The 26,803-nt window shown below is 43.6% G+C and overlaps 1 protein-coding gene across 7 annotated transcripts in view; it reads right to left on the reverse strand.

Moving 5' to 3' along the window:
* The window catches only part of LOC143805873 (cytochrome P450 2F3-like), a 177,887-nt gene that overhangs the window by 130,654 nt on the left and 20,430 nt on the right, over positions 1 to 26,803 (reverse strand). For 5 of the 7 annotated variants that reach the window (XM_077285606.1, XM_077285607.1, XM_077285608.1 and 2 more), the window contains one exon: positions 8,392 to 8,569. The exons of 1 other annotated variant lie outside the window; for it this stretch is intronic. In XM_077285606.1, coding sequence (XP_077141721.1) covers positions 8,392 to 8,568 — 177 coding nt within the window. In that variant the 5' untranslated portion in view covers position 8,569. Of the gene's footprint in view, positions 1 to 8,391; positions 8,570 to 17,415; positions 17,436 to 26,803 lie in introns of those variants that run through there. One more of the 7 variants, XM_077285605.1, reaches the window with a different exon arrangement.

Raw genomic sequence — 26,803 nt, forward strand, 5'->3', positions numbered from 1 at the left:
CCAGTCATCCTGCCTGGCAGAAACAAAATGACGTAGGTATGTGACCAGAGTCTGGTTGGCCCTACCAACCCATTCCTCTTGGGATGATATGCCGAGGAGAGATTCAACTCAATGCTGAGTAGACGACAAAGCTCTCTCCAGAATCAAGACACAAACTGGGGACCCCAGTCACTGACAATTTTGTCTGGCATACCATGTAGGCGAAAGATGTGTTAGATAAACAACGCTGCCAGCACCCGTGCAGAAGTGCACCATTTTGGAAAAATGGTCGGTGATCACCCAAATAATGGTGCAGCTAAGAGACTTGGGTAAGCCCACCACAAAATCCATCCCGACCATCTCCTAGGGCCTGTCTGCCACCGGCAGGGGGTAAAGCAACCCAGCTGGACGTTGATGAGGAGACTTGTTCTTGACCCAGGAGACACATGCCTGAACATAGTATGCAACGTCATGGGCCATATGTGGCCACCAGTATGTCCTCGCCAGTAGCTCAGATGTCTTTTTGGACCCAAAATGTCCACCCACCCTGGACGAGTGAGCCCAAGAGAGAACCTCCGGACGCAGACTGGATGGTACAAAAGTCTTGCCTGGAGGCACAGACTCTAGCAAAACCGGGGCCACAGTTCCCAGACTCTCTGTAGGACAATAAGCCGAGGCTCCTCTTCCTCCTCCTCAGATGATACAATGGAGCGAGAAAGAGCGTCGGCACGAATGTTCCTCCTCCCGGAAAGAAAATAGAGGGTGAAATGGAATCGGGAGAAGAACATGGAGCATCTGGCCTGGCGAGAATTTAACCACTGGGCTGTCTTTAGGTAAACCAAATTCTTGTGGTCTGTGAACACTTGGAATGGAAAGCGAGCCCCCTCCAAAAGATGTCTCCACTCAGAGAAGGCCAACTTCATTGCTAGCAACTCCCTGTCCCCGATGGAATAATTCCTCTCCGCTGGTGTGAAAGTCTTGGAAAAGAAGAAGCAAGAATGCTTCCGACCTTGAGCATCCTTTTGAAAGAGGACTGCTCCGGCACCAACGGAAGAGGCATCCACCTCCATCATAAACGGCTTATCTACATCGGGGCGATGTAGGATGGGAGCGCTAGCAAAATGGGACTTAATAGAAGTGAAGGCCTTGGAGACCTCCACAGACCACAATTTGGGATTTGCTCCCCTCTTGGTGAGGGCTACCAAGGGAGCTACCAAAGTTGAGAATTGAGGAATGAACTGGCGATAATAGTTAATGAACCCCATAAAGCGCTGCACTGCTTTAAGAGAATGGGGTTCTTGCCAGTCCATCACAGCCCGTAGTTTGGCAGGATCCATAGCCAATCCCTGGGCAGAGATGATATAGCCCAGGAAAGGTCCTACTACTACTACTGCTACTCAAACACACATTTCTCCAATTTGGTGTAGAGGGAATTAGCTCGTAAGAGGTCGAAGACTTTGCAAACATCTCTCCGATGGGAGTCAATATCTGGAGAGTAGATGAGGATATCATCCAGGTAGACTATGACCAAGGTGGAAAGCATATCCCAGAGGATATCGTTTACAAAGTTTTGGAAAAGGGCTGGGGCATTACAGAGCTCAAAGGGCATCACTAGATATTCTTAGTGCTCATCCCTGGTGTTAAAAGCCGTCTTGCATTTGTCCCCCTCACGGATGCGAATCAGGTTGTAAGCACCCCACAGATCTAGTTTAGTAAATACCCTTGCTATCAAGGCTATCAAAGAGCTCAGATATCAGGGGCAGGGGATATTTATTCTTAACGATGATGGCGTTAAGACCCCTGTAGTCTATACATGGATGCACAAAGAAGAACCCAGCTCCTGCAGGTGACACTGACTTCCTAATGAATCCCCTTGCCAAATTTTCCTGGATGTACTGTGACATTTCCTCCATCTCCGGGAGAGATAACGGATAGACTCGACCCCAGGGAGGCTCAGCACCAGGCAAGAGGTCTATAGGAAAGTCATAGGGACGGTGAGGCGGAAGGGTCTCCGCAGCCTTTTTGGAGAACACGTCAGCATAGGGCCAGTATTGCTTGGGGAGAGAGGATAGATTTGCGGGTACCTCGATTGTGTTAAAGAAATGGTTAATCTTCATCTTTTAAATATCAGAAAAATAGCAGAAAATCAAGCATTGTGTAATGTTATTATCTGAGTCTCATTTAGCACGATTTCCCGGATATTCTACATAGCAGTGGTCAATAATTCCCAGAAACTGTCAAGAACGTCTGGCTGCTTTTGTCCAGATTCTGTTTTTGTCTGAATCCACCCAAAAATCTTGAATATTCAGCCAGAATCTCATAAAACCGCAAACATGTGCAAAGCCTCCCCGCATTCCTTCACCTAATTTACAGTATCTTGTATACTAGGATGTGTCTGACAACCCATTGCCAATTTATGATGTAACTCTACATTTCCTTTTGATCTTGGGCCTTTAAAAGCCCAGCCCTGAAAACAAAGACCAGAGACTACTTAGACAGACAACGAGCGTGTGTCTCTCTGATTATTGCTTCATCGCTTAGGTACCTAAAAGACAGAACACCTGAGTTGGTTAGAAATCCCTTCTCTAACACTAGTAGCAACCTGAACGCATTCCCTCTGACATCTACCCCCACAAGATTCACCCCATCCCAAAATTCTGCCTGTGGACCACTCAATATGAGGAGAGTGGCACCGTAGCCAATGTATCCCTAACATGACCTCATCATCAATTCCCTCAGGAATGAAGAGCAGAGATATAATCTCCTGATGAGTTGGTGAAATGGACAGAGTGAAAGGGATGGTCTGGTGTGTTATCTGAGAGGGCAGTGTCGACCCATTCTCCACTCGTACGGAAACTGGTTGAGCTAGTATTACCAGGGGAATTGCGTGATGCTGGGTGAAGGCAGAAGACATAAAATTGCCCTATGCCCCAGAATCCACGCAGAGCTCTACTGAGTGGGAGAATGAGCCTATAGTAATTGTCCCCTTAAAGGACAATTTGGAGGCAAACGTCACCATATCTAGTGTACCTCCACCTACTACCACTAGACGCTGATGTTTCCTCGACCGCTGGGGACATCTGGTGGAAAGATGTCCTGGCTGCTGGCAAACATGACAGACCGTGAGTGCAGTGTCTGGCTGCAGCAACTTACAAAAATACAGGGAGGGCCATAGGTATATTGCATCAGGGTCCTCCATCAAATTTCCTAAATTCTCCCTAGCTCTTCCTAGCAGCTACACATAAAGATAAGAGAGCTTAGATACATTCACAGGGAAACTCCAACAATATACAGATGTGTCCTCCCTTAGGGTACCGTCACACTCTGCAACTTTCCAGCGATCACGACCAGCGATACGACCTGGCCGTGATTGTTGGAAAGTCGTTTTGTGGTCGCTGGGGAGCTGTCACACAGACCACTCTCCAGCGACCAACGATGCCGAAGGCCCCGGGTAACCAGGGTAAACATCGGGTTACTAAGCGCAGGGCCGCGCTTAGTAACCCGATGTTTACCGTGGTTACCAGCGTAAAAGTAAAAAAAACAAACAGTACATACTCACATTTCGGTGTCCTTCAGGTCCCTTGCCGTCTGCTTCCCGCTCTGACTGAGTGCCACCGTAAAGTGAAAGCAGATCACAGCGGTGCAGCGGTGACGTCACCGCTGTGCTCTGCTCCGGCCGGCAGACAGTCAGAGCGGGAAGCAGACGGCAAGGGACCTGAAGGACACCGAAATGTGAGTATGTACGGTTTGTTTTTTTTTACTTTTACTCTGGTAACCACGGTAAACATCGGGTTACTAAGCGCGGCCCTGCGCTTAGTAACCCGATGTTTACCCTGGTTACAAGCGAATGCATCGCTGGATCGCTGTCACACACAGCGATCCAGCGATGACAGCGGGAGATCCAGCGAAGTTCCAAACGATCTGCTACGACGTACGATTCTCAGCAGGGTCCCTGATCGCTGCTGCGTGTCAGACACAGCGATATCGTATGTATATCGCTGGAACGTCACGGATCGTACCGTCGTAGAGACAAAAGTGCCACTGTGTGACAGTACCCTTAGTTTTGCTCTTGGTCCACCATGTTCCTATGATTGAGGTGGGAGATTTCCAGACTTCTTTAAAAAAAATTAACTTTGTGACACTGTGTTATGATAGGGGATAAATTGCTAATTACTGGAACCACCATCAAATATGAGAATGGATCTTTGGAATGTCCAATTTTGAACAATGGGAGTGCGCTTATGCCACCAATCCATAAATTGCTTATATGACTGTTAGAGGTAGGCAAGCAAAGTAATGGCCATCTCTATCAGTCCCATTGACAATAAATGGAGTGCTCCTTTTTAAAGAGGTATTTCAGGGCTATATTATTGGGATTGATGGTAGTACCAGCAATCAGCAACTCATCAACTATTCTGTGGATAGAAGATAACTTGGGACAACTCCTTTATATAACACCCTTTAAGAAAGTAGAAGATCCTCAAAACAAGTTGAAGAACCCCAGGCTCCATCTTTCCAATATATCTACTATATATGGTAAAAAAAAAAAACTATGTACTTGGACTGAGGACACCATGATCATAACACTGGATTACTGTCATGAAGGATATGTCACATATTGTTTAGTACATAAACGTTTTATGTATGAGATGAAGTCGTAATAAAGAAAGCATTGTGAAAAAGGTGAAGGTTGGACGGGTCATCAAAGCATTTTTGTAAGAGCCCATCCTAATACATGGATGAAACGTTGTCCATATTTAGTAGGTCATTTGTGCTAAATAATATTGGATTACTATTATGACACTACTAGTGAAGAGAGGACTTCTACCAAATTTTAGTCCAGAGGCTTTCTCGGACCCAATTTTGTCCGTTGCCGATACATATTTCCTGACTGATCCTTCTAATGTGGTCATTGGGATTGTTATTTAATCAGTCCCTTTACAAAGTTTGATAGGGATTAGTAGATTCACACCTGCATTGACACAATAATGGTGGTTTCATGTATATTCTAGTATTATGATCACTAACACAATGAGCCAACACTTGGAGTTGGCTTTTTATACTTTACACATATAATGCATTTGTACAGTATTATAAATTCTCAGAACAATGAATGAAAGGTATAAGGAGAAGTATTGAATTCCCCTACCGCTTACCTTTACTATAATTATCACTTGTAATCTACTTTTAAGGGTTGTTTTACAAGTTAGGGAAAGTTGCTATAGACTTTGCTTATTTGGATTGGATTAAACTGTAAGATTACATAACTTTGTGTAAAATGTTAGAATTGTTATAGATATTACATAAAATAAACATCTCATGTATAGATCGCTTTGCATTAGATATCAATTACTAATCTTGTTGGGAAAAACTAAATTATAATAGAAAATGGGCGTGATTATAAGTCAGATATATTAAAAGATGATCTCCAGCAATCAGTTGTGATCTCTGAAGAAGCCTGGAGGAAAGTGTTTCATTTTCCTACCGGGCCCCTGCAGTAAAAATCAAGTATTACTAATTCTAGGCCTAAGTTCAAATTTGGCAATTTGCATGAATTTATCAAAGAAACTCGATTTACATTGAAGTTATGCCATGCAATATGAGCGTTCCTTATTTAGGGTCTCTCAAAACCCTAGAACCTAATAATCAAAGGGTAAAAGAACAATAAGACCTTGCAGCTAAATTGTCCTGTTGCTACAACGCATAGGAAGCTTTGGACGGTCTCTTGTTTTCTTCGGTGTCCAAAGTCTGGCATCTTTACTTTGAGCTTGGGCTTTCTCAGCCTCTGAGGCTACCATGTCACAACATGGGTACATGGGATGCACAAAGACTAGCGAGTACATTTAGCCATGACAGCAGATGCCTACCTGGTTCCAGGAAACCCCAATGCAGAATGAAGATGTCAGATGTTGCATGGATGGAGCATCATGGGGGACCAGATGGGAAGTGGTGAGGTGATTATAATAATTTATTATTTTTTTAACCTCTTTAATCTGCAAAATATGACACATTTTCTTTATAAAATTTTAAGCAAAATCAGTTAGCCTCAAACTGATTTGCCCATCACTTAACTAAATCAGTCATCCCTCCATTTGGCTAGATCCATAAGAGTGAGAAATGCTCTTTGAGCACTTCAATGACAAGATGAAGGTTTGGAAAAGAGGATTTTGACACTATTTCCTCTCTGTAGCCCCTAGTAGTGTGTCTTTAAATGTATTTTCTAAGCCAATCAATCAATTAAAATATGTCTTGTAGTAACATCATTAGTGTCCTTTATTGGCCATCTACCATGGACTCCCCTTCCAATGGCTTTATGACTTGGCACGATGATGAAACACAATACATACATATGTTTCCATATATCATTTTGTGATCATTAGGGAGGACCGAGCACTAAAATGCTCTGGTGCTCGTTGCTCGAACCAAGAATTTCCTAATACTCACATGCTAGTTTCGAGTAACAAATATAATGGGAGTCAATAGGAAATCTTTTTTTTCCAGCAGACCCTAAAAAGAGGTATTAGGGGCAGTGAAAATGTTCAAATGGATGGGAAAATTGCTGAATGGAAGGAGAATAGCATATGAAAGGCCCCTGGAAGCATCTCCGACTCTCAGATTGCTGCTGAGAACAATGGGACGTTATACTAATTAAAATAATACCTTGGTTATGAAATCCATCTTGTGGTTGTTGTTTAATCTTTATTTGTAGTTTTGAGTTAATGATATGCTCGTGCTCCAGGGTGGCCTGTGATGGGTCTTCATGTTGTGCTCTGATTAGGTATTCAAGTGTATGGCTTCTGACAGGTCACTGATCCCTCACTGACCTGCCCCCTAGTTTACATAATAAATATTACATAATAAATATTATATATACTGGAAAAAACGTGTGCCATGGGAGGGTTTCTTACAGTGATTGAAGGGGGCTCATGATAAAAGAAAAACTGTTAGTGAAGGTGCAAGAGCTGAGTACCAAATGGAGGAGGACAAGGAGGAAGAGGTAATGGATGCGAAACAGTCAGGAGATGAAGAGAATAATGAGACCCTCTCTGTTGTCTGTAGTTATCAGAAGAGAATGGAGGAAGCAAGCTTGAGTGTTACCCCACCCCAACACACCATGGACTTGGACCTCATAGAAGCACCTAAAACATGAGCGCCTTCTTGCTGCACAATCTTCAACATGATGCCCGTATTCTTAGGGTTAGAAACAGTGCTGACTACTGGGGTACAACTTTGTTAGATCCAAGGTACAAGAGTAAATTTAGGCAGATGCTTGTCCCCTGGGAACTTTTTATTCACAGAAAAAAAGGGATCAATATAGGAGTATACTTCAAAGCAGTGATTCGTCGTAGAAACCCCTTATTTATGAGATATTAAAATATAGCTTTTAGTTATTTAATTAAAAATAATATTGAGGTGAAAAAAGCACACACCACTAGACATGAGCGAATATCTTCAGATCCCTCCTTATTCGACTCGCTAATAGAGCTTACCAAATAGCTGTTGCAGGAATCCGGATACCTGGATCGCTCCTGATGGTGTCTGGCAGCGCAGCTGCATGTCTCGCAGCTGTGGGACAGTCACAACACACAGGCTCTCAATATATAGTAATAATCTTTTTTTGTATATAGCGCTAACATATTCCGCAGCGCTTTACAGTTTGCACACTTTATCATCGCTGTCCCCGATGGGGCTCACAATCTAAATTCCCTATCAGTATGTCTTTGGAATGTGGGAGGAAAGCAGTGAGAACCCAGAGTGTTGTGACTGTCACACAGTTGTAACACATGCAGCAGCAGCACCGGACACCTGATTATTGGGAGCGATCCAGGTATCTGGGTTCCTGATCCAGCTATTCAGAAAGCTCTATTTGTGAGTCGAATAAGGAGGGATCTGATGATATTCGCTCATGTCTACACACCACCAAAGTATCATATAGACACTTTTAGAACATACCATAGGGAGGTGCCTGTCCCTATACAAACCTGAAATACCCTACCTACCAGCAGAAGTTGGCGCCCTAAAACCTGCACATTGTTGCCCCCACTTGTCAATGGCTCACCCTGTGGGCCCTGTCGGCCCTAGTTGGAGTAGGGGAGAAGGCAAAAGACACAACAATAGATGGGAATGTCAGAGTGTAGAGTTATGTACATAACACATAATAGTAATAGAGGATTCAATTGTTAAATTACCAAGTGAAGATTCTCTATATAGAAAATGTTCACCTAGTTTCCCCTATATTTCTCAAGCTGCCTAGCAGCAGGGGTTGGCACCCTACATGTAACGAAAATGGTGCCCCAGCTCATCGGCAGCTGTCGGCTGGTGCATTTGCACAATCTACATTTGATTTGTAAGGGATAGGAGGGACAGTCGCCAATGAGCGGGGCTGCCATTTTCCCCACAAGTCGCTCTCACCTTCATGAGTGTGCTGACTATGTCACTCGTGTTGATCTGAAGAAGGTTTCCCAAGAGTGGAATTGGCATGGGTCCTGGAGGAAGTGTTGACTTCTCTTTGAGGATCCTCATGTAGCTCAAGATGATATAAGACATGCAGAAGATGATTAGAAGAACAATGGTGCTGGACCAGTCCATCCTGCAAAAATTCACAGTTTTATACATTGATGGGGAAATCAGGGACCACCTTGATATATCCTTTGATTCACATATATATATACTTCTTAGTCTAGCAAGACATGTCTAAACATGTCCAGCTTTGCTAAGGCATTCTGACATTTGATTAGAACTGCTGACAAGCTTGAGGCTAATCAGATGAATCTTGGGACCTTACATATCTGTCCACAGTTCACTTCTTATGTAAAAATCACCTGATGAATTAAGAATGATCTCATATGTAATAAACAGCTGATTCGCACACAAACATAATGTATACGCCTACTTAAAAGAGTATATAACTGACTGCATGTAGCCAGTAAACTTTATGGCATCTGAAACAGATCACATCTGTCTCTGTCCCATCATTGCTCGAGCATCCTCATATCTGGCAACCATCCAATATCACTGAGGGTCTAACTTGCAGTTCACCCCAACAACATAATTGAATAATATTTTACACATTCACCAATCATGATGTCCAACAAGTTAATCGCTAATTTTTAACACACTGTTGTCATTAGGTCTAATATGCTATTAGAAAAAATTTTGATGACAGGTTCCCTTTATGTTTTTTTATGTACACAACATGCTCTAAACAGATTATTATGCACAGAAAAAGGAAAAGAACCCCCTCGCTTCCATTATCAAGGAATGTATTTTTCACGTACCCGCTTCTCAGCAGATGACTTGGGGTTGCGCCTGCAAGGGTTAACCTATCTCCCCTCTCTCAGTCCAGCATTCAACCTCTATCCTATGCTGTAGTAGGAGCATATATCACACCCCGACACAGTCCACACACCCCACTCATACACGCTGCCACCACTCACAGAACACACTGGCGATGAGTCCTGAAAATATTACTACTACTGTCTGCCAATCATAAGGATCACACACTTTTAGGCTATGGATTCTTTAGAGCATGCAAGGTTCAGACTTATTAACCCCTTAAGCCCCGAGGGTGGTTTGCACGTTAATGACCGGGCCAATTTTTACAATTCTGACCACTGTCCCTTTATGAGGTTATAACTCTGGAACGCTTCAACGGATCTTGGCGATTCTGACATTGTTTTCTCGTGACATATTGTACTTCATGCTAGTGGTAAAATTTCTTCGATATAACTTGCGTTTATTTGTGAAAAAAACGAATATTTGGCGAAAATTTTGAAAATTTCGCAATTTTCCAACTTTGAATTTTTATGCCCTTAAATCACAGACATATGTCACACAAAATACTTAATAAATAACATTTCCCACATGTCTACTTTACATCAGCACAATTTTGGAACCAAAATTTTTTTTTGTGACGGAGTTATAAGGGTTAAAAGTTGACCAGCAATTTCTCATTTTTACAACACCATTTTTTTTTAGGGACCACATCTCATTTGAAGTCATTTTGACGGGTCTATATGATAGAAAATACCCAAGTGTGACACCATTCTAAAAACTGCACCCCTCAAGGTACTCAAAACCACTTTCAAGAAGTTTATTAACCCTTCAGGTGTTTCACAGGAATTTTTGGAATGTTTAAATAAAAATGAACATTTAACTTTTTTTCACACAAAATTTATTTCAGCTCCAATTTGTTTTATTTTACCAAGGGTAACAGGAGAAAATAGACCCCAAAAGTTGTTGTACAATTTGTCCTGAGTACGCTGATACCCCATATGTGGGGGTAAACCACAGTTTGGGCGCATGGCAGAGCTTGGAAGCAAAGGAGCGCCATTTGACTTTTCAATGCAAAATTGACTGGAATTGAGATGGGACGCCATGTTGCATTTGGAGAGCCCCTGATGTGCCTAAACATTGAAACCCCTAACAAGTGACACCATTTTGGAAAGTAGACCCCCTAAGGAACTTATCTAGATGTGTGGTGAGCACTTTGACCCAACAAGTGCTTTACAGAAGTTTATAATGCAGAGCCGTAAAAATAAAAAATCATATTTTTTCACAAAAATGATCTTTTCACCCCCAATTTTTTATTTTCCCAAGGGTGAGAGAAGAAATTGGACCCCAAAAATTGTTGTGCAATTTGTCCTGAGTACGCTGATACCCCATATGTGGGTGTAAACCATTGTTTGGGCGCAGGGCAGAGCTCGGAAGGGAAGGAGCGCCATTTGACTTTTCAATGCAAAATTGACTGGAATTGAGATGGGACGCCATGTTGCATTTAGAGAGCCCTTGATGTGCCTAAACATTGAAACCCCTAACAAGTGACACCATTTTGGAAAGTAGACCCCCTAAGGAACTTATCTAGATGTGTGGTGAGCACTTTGACCCAACAAGTGCTTTACAGAAGTTTATAATGCAGAGCCGTAAAAATAAAAAATCATATTTTTTCACAAAAATGATCTTTTCACCCCCAATTTTTTATTTTCCCAAGGGTGAGAGAAGAAATTGGACCCCAAAAATTGTTGTGCAATTTGTCCTGAGTACGCTGATACCCCATATGTGGGTGTAAACCATTGTTTGGGCGCAGGGCAGAGCTCGGAAGGGAAGGAGCGCCATTTGACTTTTCAATGCAAAATTGACTGGAATTGAGATGGGACGCCATGTTGCATTTAGAGAGCCCTTGATGTGCCTAAACATTGAAACCCCTAACAAGTGACACCATTTTGGAAAGTAGACCCCCTGAGGAACTTATCTAGATGTGTGGTGAGCACTTTGACCCAACAAGTGCTTCACAGAAGTTTATAATGCAGAGCCGTAAAAATAAAAAATCATATTTTTTCACAAAAATGATCTTTTCACCCCCATTTTTTTATTTCCCCAAGGGTAAGAGAAGAAATTAGACCACAAAAGTTGTTGTGCAATTTGTCCTGAGTACGACGATACCCCATATGTGGGTGTAAACCATTGTTTGGGCGCATAGCAGAGCTCAGAAGGGAAGAAGCGCTATTTTACTTTTCAATGCAAAATTGACTGGAATTAAGATGGGATGCCATGTTGCGTTTGGAGAGCCCCTGATGTGCCTAAACATTAAACCCCCCCACAAGTGACACCATTTTGGAAAGTAGACCCCCTAAGGAACTTATCTAGATGTGTTTTGAGAGCTTTGAACCCCCAAGTGTTTCACTACAGTTTATAACGCAGAGCCGTGAAAATAATTTTTTTTTTTTTTTTCACAAAAATGAAATTTAGCCCCCAGTTTTGTATTTTCACAAGGGTATCAGGATAAATTGGACCCTAAAAGTTGTTGTCCAATTTGTCCTGAGTACGCTGATACCCCCTATGTGGGGGGGAACCACTGTTTGGGCGCATGACAGAGCTCAGAAGGGAAGGAGCGCCATTTGGAATGCAGACTTAAATGGATTGGTCTGCAGGCGTCACGTTGCATTTGCAGAGCCCCTGATGTACCCAAACAGTACAAACCCCCCACAAGTGACCCCATATTGGAAACTAGACCCCCCAAGGAACTTATCTAGATGTGTTGTGAGAACTTTGAACCCCCAAGTGTTTCATTACAGTTTATAACGCAGAGCCGTGAAAATAAAAATTATTTTTTTTTTCACAAAAATGATTTTTTAGCCCCCAGTTTTGTATTTTCACAAGGGTATCAGGATAAATTGGACCCTAAAAGTTGTTGTCCAATTTGTCCTGAGTACGCTGATACCCCCTATGTGGGGGGGAACCACTGTTTGGGCGCATGACAGAGCTCGGAAGGGAAGGAGCGCCATTTGGAATGCAGACTTAAATGGATTGGTCTGCAGGCGTCACGTTGCATTTGCAGAGCCCCTGATGTACCCAAACAGTACAAACCCCACACAAGTGACCCCATATTGGAAACTAGACCTCCCAAGGAACTTATCTAGATGTGTTGTGAGAACTTTGAACCCCCAAGTGTTTCACTACAGTTTACAACGCAGAGCCGTGAAAATAAAACATATTTTTTTTCCCACAAAAATGATTTTTAGCCCCCCAAATTTTTATTTTCCCAAGGATAACAAGAGAACTTGGACCCCAGAAGTTGTTGTTCAATTTGTCCCTAGTACGCTGATACCCCATATGTTGGGGTAAACCCCTTTTTGGACGCACGGGAGAGCTCGGAAGGGAAGGAGCACTGTTTTACTTTTTCAACGCAGAATTGGCTGGAATTGAGATTGGACGCCATGTCGCGTTTGGAGAGCCCCTGATGTGCCTGAACAGTGGAAACTCCCCAATTCTACCTGAAACCCTACCCCTAACCTCACCCCTAACCGTTTACTGAACATTTTCTGACAGTCATAAGTGCCATGTATATAAGTGCCACGTATATAAGTGCCACGTATGTAAGTGCCACGTATGTAAGTGCCACGTATGTAAGTGCCACGTATATAAGTGCCACGTATATAAGTGCCACGTATATAAGTGCCACGTATTTAAGTGCCACGTATTTAAGTGCCACGTATTTAAGTGCCACGTATTTAAGTGCCACGATATTTCAGTGCCACGTATTTCAGTGCCACGTATTTCAGTGCCACGTATTTCAGTGCCACGTATTTCAGGCACTGAAAAATACGTGGCACGTAAATACGTGGCACGTAAATACGTGGCACGTAAATACGTGGCACTTAAATACGTGGCACTTAAATACGTGGCACTTAAATACGTGGCACGTAAATACGTGGCACGTAAATACGTGGCACTTAAATACGTGGCACTTAAATACGTGGCACTTAAATACGTGGCACTTAAATACGTGGCACTTAAATACGTGGCACTTAAATACGTGGCACTTAAATACGTGGCACTTATATACGTGGCCACTGAAATATCGTGGCACTTATATACGTATATACGTATATAAACGTATATTTCAGTGCCACGTATTTCAGTGCCACGTATTTCAGGTTAGGGGTAGGGTTAGGGTTTTTTGTTTTTTTCTTGTTTTCTTGTGTTTTTCTATAAAAACGCATGCGTTTTACCGCGTTTACATGCATTTTTTCACACATGCGGTTTTTTAAAAAAACGCATGCAGATAAAAACGCAAGTGTGAAACCAGACTAAAAGACGCTTTTTATAGCAAAAAAGTTTTTGCGTCTCCACATTTTGAGACCTATAATTTTTCCACATTTTGGTCCACAGAGTCATGTGAGGTCTTGTTTTTTGCGGGACGAGTTGACGTTTTTATTGGTAACATTTTCGGACACGTGACCATTTTTTATCACTTTTTATTCCGATTTTTGTGAGGCAGAATAACCAAAAACCAGCTATTCATGAATTTCTTTTGGGAGAGGCGTTTATACCGTTCTGCGCTTGGTAAAATTGATAAAGCAGTTTTATTTGTCGGGTCAGTACGATTACAGCGATACCTCATTTATATCATTTTTTTTATGTTTTGACGCTTTTATACGATAAAAACTATTTTATAGAAAAAATAATTATTTTGGTATCGCTTTATTCTCAGGACTATAACTTTTTTATTTTTTTGCTGATGATGCTGTATGGCGGCTCGTTTTTTGCAGGACAAGATGACGTTTTCAGCGGTAACATGGTTATTTATATCCGTCTTTTTGATCGCGTGTTATTCCACTTTTTGTTCGGCGGTATGGTAATAAAGCGGTTTTTTGCCTCGTTTTTTTTTTTTTTTTCTTACGGTGTTTACTGAAGGGGTTAACTAGTGGGCCAGTTTTATAGGTTGGGTCGTTACGGACGCGGCGATACTAAATATGTGTACTTTTATTGTTTTTGTTTGGTTTTTTTAGATAAAGAAATGTATTTATGGGAATAATATTTTTTTTTTTTTTATTATTATTTATTTAGGAATTTTTTTTATTTTTTTTTACACATGTGGAAATTTTTTTTTTTACTTTTTTACTTTGTCCCAGGGGGGGACATTACAGATCGCTGATCTCACAGTGTGCACAGCACTCTGTGAGATCTCCGATCTCACTTACAGCCGTGCAGGCTGCAGCTTTCATCTGCAGCCTGCTCCGACCCGGAAGTGCTCCCTGCAGGACCCGGATACAGCCCCTCGGCCATTTTGGATCCGGGGCCTGCAGGGAGAAGACGTTCGGTACGAGGTGAGTACATCACCTTGTACCGATCGTCTCAGGGAAGCCCGCAGGGAGCCCCCTCCCTGCGCGATGCTTCCCTGTACCGCCGGTACACCGCGATCATGTTTGATCGCGGTGTGCCGGGGGTTAATGTGCCGGGGGCGGTCCGTGACCGCTCCTGGCACATAGTGCCGGATGTCAGCTGCGATATGCAGCTGACACCCGGCCGCGATCGGCCGCGCTCCCCCCGTGAGCGCGGCCGATCGCGTATGACGTACTATCCCGTCACCGGGAATTAAGGCCCACCCCACCTCGACGGGATAGTACGTCATACGGGCTTAAGGGGTTAAAGTTTTAAGCTTTAATAGAAAAGTTACAGTGCTTACAAGAGTATAAAAATATGGAAAGAAAAAGTGACATACAAATATGCAAAAACAGTTACAAAATAAAATGGAGGAAACTTACAGAAATATCAAAATTTGCATTCTGATTCTCTATATACAGTAGATAACACAGGATCCACCATTCACAATAGGTGATGACAAAGATCACCTCCTCTATCAGTATAATGACTGATGACACCACTGTATACACTGTATAACACCTAGGTAGCACGGGTTCATTATTCTTAATAAATTATGTCACAGCTCACCTCCTCCTGTACAATGACTTAAACACCTCTATACAGAAGATAACACAGGATAAACTATTCACAATAGGTGATGTCACAGCTCCCCTCCTCCCATCCTATAAAATGACCTCTCTATACAGTAGATAACAGAATATCTACTAATTAAAATATGTTATGTCATATCTCACCTCCTCATCCCTTCACAATGACCTTTGCACACCTTTGCATGAGTTTAAAAAATCTGCAGTGACTATTGTTAAAATTGCAAATTTTGTCTGGAAACAGATGTAAGAGACAAATTTCTGGGGTAGGGGTTAATTTTGCTTCCTGAATTCTTTTTGCCTCTCCTTCTCCTTCCCCCTTCTCAGAACTCTTTGTTGACTTTTTCTTAAATTATCTGTTTTTTACTTTATTTCCTCCATACAGTTTAAGCCTCCCCAAACATAGTTATAACATATACCACTGGATCATTTTATTTTCTGTCTATCTAATAACATGCTTATGCCTGTATGTAACCTTTTGTATACCCACCATACAAAATTCTAAGCAAAAGAAGTTTAAAAGAAAGAAAATTGCAAATGTTGTATTTTTTCCTTATTAATAAAGACTGATATAGAAAAAAAAGTTAAAATTAAAAAAATACATAAAACACAAAAACATGATTGAAACTAGAAGATGGTTTTCTGATGATGCATTCTCTTTAAATTCTGGATCTGTGAGAATCAACAAACACAGATGAAATGTTTAAAATAGATTTATCAAGATTTAGTATACCAAGAGTCTCCACTGTCTTTTTCATTCTTTACACATTTCATGGTCACAACTATAAAACAAATACACTCACTGGCCACTTTATTAGGTACACCTGTCCAACTTCTTGTTAACACTTAATTTCTAATCAGCCAATCACATGGCGGCAACTCAGTGCATTTAGGCATGTAGACATGGTCAAGACAATCTCCTGCAGTTCAAACCGAGCATCAGTATGGGGAAGAAAGGTGATTTGAGTGCCTTTGAACGTGGCATGGTTGTTGGTGCCAGAAGGGCTGGTCTGAGTATTTCAGAAACTGCTGATCTACTGGGATTTTCACGCACAACCATCTCTAGGGTTTACAGAGAATGGTCCGAAAAAGAAAAAAAATCCAGTGAGCGGCAGTTCTGTGGGCGGAAATGCCTTGTTGATGCCAGAGGTCAGAGGAGAATGGGCGGACTGGTTCGAGCTGATAGAAAGGCAACAGTGACTCAAATCGCCACCCGTTACAACCAAGGTAGGCCTAAGAGCATCTCTGAACGCACAGTGCGTCGAACTTTGAGGCAGATGGGCTACAGCAGCAGAAGACCACACCGGGTACCACTCCTTTCAGCTAAGAACAGGAAACTGAGGCTACAATTTGTACAAGCTCATCGAAATTGGACAGTAGAAGATTGGAAAAACGTTGCTTGGTCTGATGAGTCTCGATTTCTGCTGCGACATTCGGATGGTAGGGTCAGAATTTGGCGTAAACAACATGAAAGCATGGATCCATCCTGCCTTGTATGGAGCATCTTTGGGATGTGCAGCCGACAAATCTGCGGCAACTGTGTGATGCCATCATGTCAATATGGACCAAAATCTCTGAGGAATGCTTCCAGCACCTTGTTGAATCTATGCCACGAAGAATTGAGGCAGTTCTGAAGGCAAAAGGGGGTCCAACCCGTTACTAGCATGGTGTACCTAATAAAGTGGCCGGTGAGTGTATACCATAATTCATTGTGATAGACAGATAAAAGAGTTTGGATTCATAAATGTATATGTTAATCCTTATGGGATTAAATGGAGTGAAACGTACGTCAGGGTACTTACATCCCTATGTTTTGGGTAATTATAACTTTCTAACTTTGTGATCATGTCCCTGCTATGAGAGCCTTAGTAAATGTTTGTATAGGTTTTAAACAGAACTTGTATGGCATCTCAGCTGCAGGTATATATATATATATATATATATATATATATATATATACTGTACACTGCTCAAAAAAATAAAGGGAACACTTAAACAACAGAATATAACTCCAAGTAAATCGAACTTTTATGAAATCAAACTGTCCACTTAGCAAGCAACACTGATTGACAATCAATTTCACATGTTGTTGTGCAAATGGAATAGATAACAGATGGAAATTATTGGCAATTATCAAGACACACTCAATAAAGGAGTGGTTCTGCAGGTGGGGACCACAGACCTCATCTCAGTACCAATGCTTTCTGGCTGATGTTTTGGTCACTTTTGAATGTTGGTTGTGCTTTCAGACTTGTGGTAGCATGAGACGGACTCTACAACCCATACAAGTGGCTCAGGTAGTGCAACTCATCCAGGATGGCACATCAATGCGAGCTGTGGCAAGAAGGCTAGCTGTCTCTGTCAGCATAGTGTCCAAAGGCTGGAGGCGCTACCAGGAGACAGGCTAGTACACCAGGAGATGTGGAAGGGGCTGTAGGAGGGCAACAACTCAGAAGCAGGAACGCTACCTCAGCCTTTGTGCAAGGAGAAACAGGAGGAGCACTGCCAGAGCCCTGCAAAATAGCAAATAGATAATGGCTGCACTCAATTTTACTGTGCTAAAGCAAGGAAATGTGTGATACATGAAATGTGAATAGCATAATGGCTTGTGAAATCTATGAAAAAACACATGAGATGCTTAGCACAAGATTTGGCCAAAAATTGTGAGCCCATCCACCAAACGTCAAGGTGATCTCAGATCGGATGGATAACTGACCTGTCTGCCTAGTGTGAACACTTACCTATGGCTAATAACATGGTAAAGCCTGCATTTATAGGAAGGTCAGAACCAACCAGAGCCCTGCAAAATGACCTCCAGCAGGCCACAAATTTGCATGAGTCTGCACAAATGGTTAGAAACTGACTCCATGAGGATGGTCTGAGTGCCCAACGTCCACAGATGGGAGTTGTGCTCACAGCCCAACACCGTGCAGGACACTTGGCATTTGCCACAGAACACTAGGATTGGCAAATTCGCCACTGGCACCCTGTGCTCTCCACATATGAAAGCAGGTTCACACTGAGCCCATGTGACAGACGTGATAGAGTCTAGAGATGCCGTGGAGAGTGATCTGCTGCCTGCAACATCCTTCAGCATGACCGGTTTGGCAGTGGGTCAGTAATGCTGTGGGGTGGCATTTCTTTGGAGGGCTGCACAGCCCTACATGTGCTTGCCAGAGGTAGCCTGACTGCCATTTGGTACCGAGATGAGATCCTCAGACCCCTTGTGAGACCATATGCTGGTGCGGTTGGCCCTGGGATCCTCCTAATGCAGGACAATGCCAGACCTCATGTGGCTGGAGTGCGTCAGCAGTTCCTGCAAGATGAAGGCATTGAAGCTATGGACTGGCCTGCCCGTTCCCCAGACCTGAATCTGATCGAACACATCTGGGATATCATGTCTCACACCATCCACCAACGTCACGTTGCACCACAGACTGTCCAGGAGTTGGCAGATGCTTTATTCCAGGTTTGGAAGGAAATCCCTCAGGAGACCCTCCACCGCCTCATCAGGAGCATGCCCAGGCATTGTATGGAGATCATACAGGCACGTGGAGGCCGCACACACTACTGAGCATCATTTCCTTATCTTGAGGCATTTCCACTGATGTTGGATCAGCCTGTAACTTCATCTTCCACTTAGATTTTGAGCATCATTCCAACTCCAGACCTCTGTGGGATATTAGTTGTGATTTACGTTGATTATTTTTAGGTTTTATTGTTCTCAACACATTCCACTATGTAATAAATAAAGATTTACAACTGGAATATTTCATTCAGTGATATCTAGTATGTGGGAATTTAGTGTTCCCTATATATATATATATATATATATATATATATATATATATATATATATATATATATATATATACACGCAGTATATACACAGAATATATACATATATATAGCCATTAACTGATTTAATTAATGATCAACATTTGATCCTCTTTTGATTATATTTATGTATCTCAATCCATGCATATCCGTTTTCATGTTTTGTGTTTCCCTGATCTTGTATTTTATATCACTATATTTATTTGACATGTTTTTAAGAAGGATTTAATAAAAATACTATATTTTATTATTGAAAAGTGTGACACTATTTTGGAGGCTTAAGTATTTTTCTAGCGTCATAATAAAAAAAGGGGAGTGGGGAAGATGAGACTTTTTTTTAAACCATGCATAAAACTACAGCAGGGTGCGACTATAGAGTTGCGTCAAATTTTGCAACTTTTAAAAAGTCTTAATTGATGAATCAACTGAAAACTTCTAGAACCGTTAAACTATGCCCACAAAGTGAAAAAAAACCCCAAAACAATACAAAAACAGGGGAGCGAATGTAAAATAAACTTAAATGAACTGAGGGCATACAAAAAAAGAAGAAAAACGCAAAAAAACTAGAGAAAAAACAAGTGTAAAGGCAATGATGAATCAGGGCCATAATTTGGATCATTTTTAACCACATCATTTTACTTTTAGATTACGATCTACAATGTATAATTAAACACCTGGTTTTTGATCAAATACTTGATTGTATATCACATACATTTATCTATTGATTTTTTGAGTAGTAATCACATTGTAGCAAGGTTTTATTGGTAGTTATTATTATTTTTGGGGGTTTCCCCACAATATTATTATATGGGCTCCTATTATCAGCTATATTTGTGTAATATATTAATTTTATAATTTTTTATATTATTCTCAATAAAATAATTTCTTTTAAATATTGTCAATTTTTGCACTCTTTCTTTGGGAGGATTTATTGTTAATTGGTGCATGACAAGTAGTTTTTACATACAATTGGCTTCCTTTCTGATTGAATGTGTAATTAAAGCATTTTTATAGTTATTATGAATTTATTTATTTTTTAATATTTTTTCATGCATGTAAACTCTGCTTTCACGCAGTATATTATCTCTCTGTCCCCCACCTTCCTGCAGTCTTTTTAACACCTGTTGATGTATATAAACCATGTTGTCCACTAATATGATATTGAAGACATATTTTCAGAATAGCTAATCGATATTAGATTGATAGGATCTGAATCCCAGCATCCCCACAGATCTGTTCCTAGCTCCAGTGGCGGCTGGATGCAAACAGTGAAAGCAGGCGGATCTGTCTTGAGGTTTTTCTCAGGAAGAGGTCTGTTTGACCTAGAAACGTGTTGGAAATAAACTACAATCTACTTCGATTAATCTGAATGCTGGGAATTCTTCATCAGGAGCACAGAACACCCAAAATTCTCGTTTTTGGTAAATTTGCCTGAACAGCACAATTCCGTTACACCTTAGTGATCACTCCCGGGTTCTGTAGATCAGCTGCTATTCAGGTGACTAGTAGCTGATCTGCAGTATTCAGTAGCGCCCACTAAACAGTGCACAGAGTCATGGATTTCCTGCTCCGTTCACTGTTTACATCATGCCACCGCCGCAGATAGTAACAGATCAGTGGGAGTGCTGGCATTCAGACCCCCATCAATCTAATATTGATGACCTATTGATGTCTTTAATATCATAGTAAACAGAAAAACAACCATATAGATAATAAAACACCATAAACAGCATAATGCAAAAAAACCCTAAAACATTTACAACCAGGGACGTACTGGCCAGCAGCTGCCTAGGGCCCCCACTGTTCCAGGGGCCCCCTGGCCAGTGGCGTGTCACTAATAGTAGCATATCCAGCTGCTATGGAGCCCCTGAGTCAAGGGGGCCCCTCCCAGTGCCAGAGGGCAGCAGCTGGAGACAGGAGCCGGTCCCCGCCGTTAAAGAGTAATTAATATTAATGCTTCCCCACGCCCCCATGGGTGTGGAGAGGGGTGAATATTCATTTCACTATAATAGCAGGCAGTGTTATCTGCAGGCTGAGGCTAACACTGCCCACCGATGCTGCTGAATCGGGGCCCCGGAGCTTGAGACCAGAGCGGAGCTGCAGTGATCTGACGCCATCCTCCTTCCTGCCCGCTGCCCGGCACTTCCTGTCTGACTCAGCATGGCTGGATGACGTCATCATTCAGCGCAGCTGTTTCAGAGAGGAAGCTGCCGGTATGTGCTGTGGCTGCGGGGAACATGCAGCGAGGTGAGTGGGTGCTGTGTTTGTGTGTGTGTCTGTCTGCCTGCCTGCTAGCCTGCATGTGTGTGGCTGTGTGTGTATGTGATGCGGTGCTGTGTGTGTGAGAGAGAGTGGTGCGGTGCTGTCTGTGTGTGGTGCTGTATGTGTGATAGTGGTGTTGTGTGTGTGTATTGGAGATTGGCAATGATGGGGGTGGTGGGGGAGAAGGCAATGATGGTGGTGGGGGAGGCAATGATGGTGGTGGGGATGCAATGATGGTGGTGGGGGGAGGCAATGATGATGGTGGTGGAGGCAATGATGATGATGGTGGTGGGGGAGGCAATGATGATGGTGGTGGGGGAGGCAATGATGGTGGTGGTGGGGGAGGCAATGATGATGATGGTGGGGAGGCAATGATGATGATGGTGGTGGTGGAGGCAATAATGATGGTGGTGGGGAAGGCAATGATGGTGGTGGTGGGGGGAGGCAATGATGGTGGTGGTGGGGGGAGGCAATGATGATGGTGGTGGGGGAGGCAATGATGGTGGTGGAGGCAATGATAATTATGGTGGTGGGGGGGCAATGATGGTGGTGGTGGGGGGAGGTAATGATGATGATGATGGGGGAGGCAATGATGAGGGTGGTGGGGGAGGCAATGATGATGGTGGTGGGGGAGGCAATGATGATGGTAGTGGAAGCAATGATGATGATGGTGGTGGGGGAGGCAATGATGGTGGTGGGGGAAAGCAATGATGATGGTGATGGGGAGGCAATGATGATGGTGGTGGGGAAGGCAATGATGGTGGTGGTGGGGGAAGGCAATGATGATGGTGGTGGGGGAGGCAATGATGATGGTGGTGGGGAAGGCAAAAATGATGGTGGTGGTGGGAGAGGCAATGATGATGGTGGTGGGGGAGGCAATGATGGTGGTGGTGGGGAGGCAATGATGGAGGTGGTGGGGGAGACACTGATGATGGTGGTTGTGGAGGCAATGATGATGGTGGTGGTGGAGGCAATGATGATGGTGGTGGGGAAGGCAATGATGATGGTGGTGGGGGAGGCAAGGATGGTGGTGATGGAGGCAATGATGATGGTGGTGGAGGCAATGATGATCGTGGTGGAGGCAATGATGATGATGATGGTGGTGGTGGAGGCAATAATGATGTGGTGGGGGAGGCAATTATGATGATGATGGTGGTGGGGGAGGCAATGATGATGATGGCGGTGGGAAGGCAATGATGAAGATGGTGGTGGGGGAGGAAATGATGATGATGGTGGTGGGGGAGGCCATAATGGGGTGGTGGGGGAGTAGGCAATGATGGTGGTGGGGGAGGCAATGATGGTGGTGGTGGAATGGGCAATGATGGGGTGGTGGGGGAGAAGCAATGATGGCTGTGGTGGAAAGGACAATGATGATGGTGGTGGGGGAGGCAATGAAGGAGGTGTTGGAATGGGCAATGATGGCGGTGGTGGGGGAGAAAGCAATGATGGTTGTGGTGTAAAGGACAAAGATGGTGGTGGTGTGGGAGGAGGCAATGATGGAGGTGGTGGGTGAAAAGGCAATGATGGAGGTGGTGATGAGTACAATGATCGGGGCGGAGGGGAAGAACAATGATGGTGGTGGAGTGGGGCTGCATTATACCCTTTCAGGGGGGCTGCATTATACCCTATGAGGGGGCTACATTATAATTCTGTTGGGGGGCTTGTTATGATCCTTAGCGGCTGAGGATCACAGAATGGACTAGCTTAGTTACTGAACATAGAACGAGCTCTAGGGAAGTGGTAACTGGACTGACCGCAAACCTGATCCTAACCAAACACACTAAACGTAGAATTCCTGGACGTCTCGACGCAGCCTGAGAAACTTGCTACCCCTATAGAGAAAGTAAGACCTCACTTGCCTCAGAGAAATGACCCCCAAAGATATAGGAAGCCCCCAACAAATAATAACGGTGAGGTAAGGGGAAAATACAGAACGTAGAAATGAAAACAGATTCAGCAAATGAGGCCCACTAGTACTAGATAGCAGAAGACAGACAGGGAACTGTGCGGTCAGTAAAAAACCCTATACAAAATATCCACGCTGAGAATTCAAGAACCCCCACACCAACTAACGGTGTGAGGGGAGAAACTCAGCCCCCTAGAGCTACCAGCAAGCAAGGAAATCACATATTAGCAAGCTGGACAAGGACAAATAAATAACCAAGAAACATATTGAACACTGATGAGCAAAAAATAACCAAACAGAAACTTAGCTTCTCTTGGAGAGACTGATAACAAAGGAATTCAGGAGCGATCAAAATAGCACTGAATACATCGCCAGCAGGCAACCACTGAAAGTCCAGGTGAGCTAAATAGGAAACCAGCTAACAGATAACGAGACAGCTGAAGCCAGCTCCAGACCTGCAGAATGACACAAAGAGCCACCAGAGGGAGCCCAAAGACAGCACTTACACAGTACCACTCGTGACCACAAGAGGGAGCCCAAAAACAGAGTTCACAACAGTACCCCTCCCTTGAGGAGGGGTCACCGAACACTCATCAAAACCCCCAGGGCGATCAGGATGAGCCACATGGAAGGCATGAACCAGATCGGCCGCATGAACATCAGAGGCGACAACCCAGGAATTATCCTCCTGGCCATAGCCCTTCCACTTAACCAAATACTGAAGCCTCCATCTAGAAATACGAGAATCCAAGATCTTCTCCACCACGTACTCCAATTCGCCCTCAACCAGCACCGGGGCAGGTGGCTCAACAGAAGGAACCACAGGCACCACATACCTCCGCAACAAAGACCTATGGAACACGTTATGAATGGCAAACGACGCTGGGAGGTCCAAACGAAATGACACCGGGTTAAGGATTTCCAAAATCTTATAAGGACCGATGAAGCGAGGCTTGAATTTAGGAGAGGAGACCTTCATAGGAACATACCGAGAAGACAGCCATACCAAATCCCCAACACGAAGTCGGGGACCCACACCGCGACGGCGGTTGGCAAAGCGCTGAGCCTTCTCCTGTGACAACTTCAAATTGTCCACCACATGGTTCCAAATCTGCTGCAACCTATCCACCACAGAATCCACCCCAGGACAGTCAGAAGGCTCAACCTGACCCGAGGAAAAACGAGGATGAAAACCAGAATTGCAGAAAAAAGGCGAAACCAAAGTAGCAGAACTAGCCCGATTATTAAGGGCAAACTCGGCCAATGGCAAAAAAGTCACCCAATCATCCTGATCAGCAGAAACAAAACATCTCAAATAAGTTTCCAAGGTCTGATTAGTTCGCTCGGTTTGGCCATTCGTCTGAGGATGGAAGGCCGACGAAAAAGACAAATCAATGCCCATCTTAGCACAAAAGATCCGCCAAAATCTGGACACAAACTGGGATCCTCTGTCAGACACAATATTCTCAGGGATGCTGTGCAAGCGAACCACATTCTGAAAAAATAGAGGAACCAAATCGGAGGAGGAAGGCAACTTAGGCAAGGGCACCAAATGGACCATTTTGGAAAAACTATCACACACCACCCAGATGACAGACATTCTCTGAGAGACTGGAAGATCCAAAATAAAATCCATGGAAATGTGCGTCCAAGGCCTCTTCGGGACAGGCAAAGGCAAAAGCAAACCGCTGGCACGAGAACAGCAAGGCTTAGCCCGAGCACAAATCCCACAGGACTGCACATCCCGCGACAAGGAAGGCCACCAGAAGGACCTAGCAACCAAATCTCTGGTACCAAAAATCCCAGGATGGCCTACCAACACCGAAGAATGAATCTCGGAAATAACTCTGCTGGTCCATCTATCTGGGACAAACAGTCTCTCTGGTGGGCAACGGTCAGGTCTATCCGCCTGAAATTTCTGCAGCACTCGTCGCAAATCTGGGGAAATGGCAGACAAAATCACTCCCTCTCTGAGGATACCAGCCGGCTCAGAAACTCCCGGAGAGTCAGGCACAAAACTCCTAGAAAGAGCATCAGCCTTCACGTTCTTCGAACCAGGCAGGTACGAGACCACGAAATCGAAACGGGAGAAAAACAACGACCAACGAGCCTGTCTAGGATTCAGCTGCTTGGCAGACTTGAGATAAATCAGATTTTTGTTATCAGTCAAGACCACCACACGATGCTTAGCTCCCTCGAGCCAATGTCGCCACTCCTCAAATGCCCACTTCATAGCCAACAACTCCCGATTACCAACATCATAATTCCGCTCGGCAGGCGAAAACTTTCTTGAAAAGAAAGCACAAGGCTTCATCACAGAGCAATCAGAGCTTCTCTGCGACAAAACAGCCCCTGCTCCAATCTCAGAAGCATCAACCTCGACCTGGAAAGGAAGAGAGACATCAGGCTGACACAAAATTGGAGCTGAAGAAAACCGGCGCTTCAGCTCCCGAAAGGCTTCCACGGCCGCAGGAGACCAATTAGTCACATCAGAACCCTTCTTGGTCAAATCCGTCAAGGGTTTAACCACGCCAGAAAAATTAGCAATGAAGCGACGGTAAAAATTAGCAAAACCCAAGAACTTCTGAAGACTCTTAACAGATGTAGGCTGAGTCCAGTCATGAATAGCCTGGACCTTGACTGGGTCCATCTCAATAGTAGAAGGGGAAAAAATAAAACCCAAAAAGGAAACCTTCTGTACTCCGAAGAGACATTTTGAGCCCTTCACAAATAAAGTATTAGCACGCAGGACCTGAAATACCATCCTGACCTGCTTCACATGGGACTCCCAATCCTCAGAAAAGACCAAAATGTCATCCAGATACACAATCATAAATTTATCCAGATATTCTCGGAAAATGTCATGCATGAAGGACTGGAACACAGAAGGAGCATTAGAGAGTCCAAAAGGCATCACCAAGTACTCAAAATGGCCTTCGGGCATATTAAATGCTGTTTTCCATTCATCCCCCTGCTTAATACGCACAAGGTTATACGCACCACGAAGATCTATCTTGGTGAACCAACTGGACCCCTTAATCCGAGCAAACAGATCAGATAATAATGGCAAAGGATACTGAAATTTGACCGTGATTTTATTTAGAAGACGATAATCTATACAAGGTCTCAGAGAACCATCCTTCTTGGCCACAAAAAAGAATCTTGCACCAAGAGGGGAGGAGGACGGGCGAATATGTCCCTTCTCGTCTTTATATAACTACGCATCGCGGCATGTTCTGGTACAGACAAATTAAAAAGTCGTCCCTTAGGGAACTTACTACCAGGAATCAAATTTATAGCACAATCACAATCCCTGTGAGGAGGCAGGGCACCGGATCTGGGCTCATCAAATACATCCTGGTAGTCCGACAAAAACTCAGGGACCTCAGAAACAGTGGAAGAAGCAATTGACACCAAAGGAACATCGCCATGAATCCCCTGGCAACCCCAACTTGAAACAGACATAGCTTTCCAATCCAGTACTGGATTATGGGCCTGCAACCATGGCAGACCCAAAACGACAACATCATGCAAATTATGCAGCACAAGAAAGCGAATCACCTCC

This window comes from Ranitomeya variabilis, chromosome 2 (assembly GCF_051348905.1).
Source record: "Ranitomeya variabilis isolate aRanVar5 chromosome 2, aRanVar5.hap1, whole genome shotgun sequence".
In the NCBI taxonomy this organism is placed as follows: Eukaryota; Metazoa; Chordata; class Amphibia; order Anura; family Dendrobatidae; genus Ranitomeya; species Ranitomeya variabilis.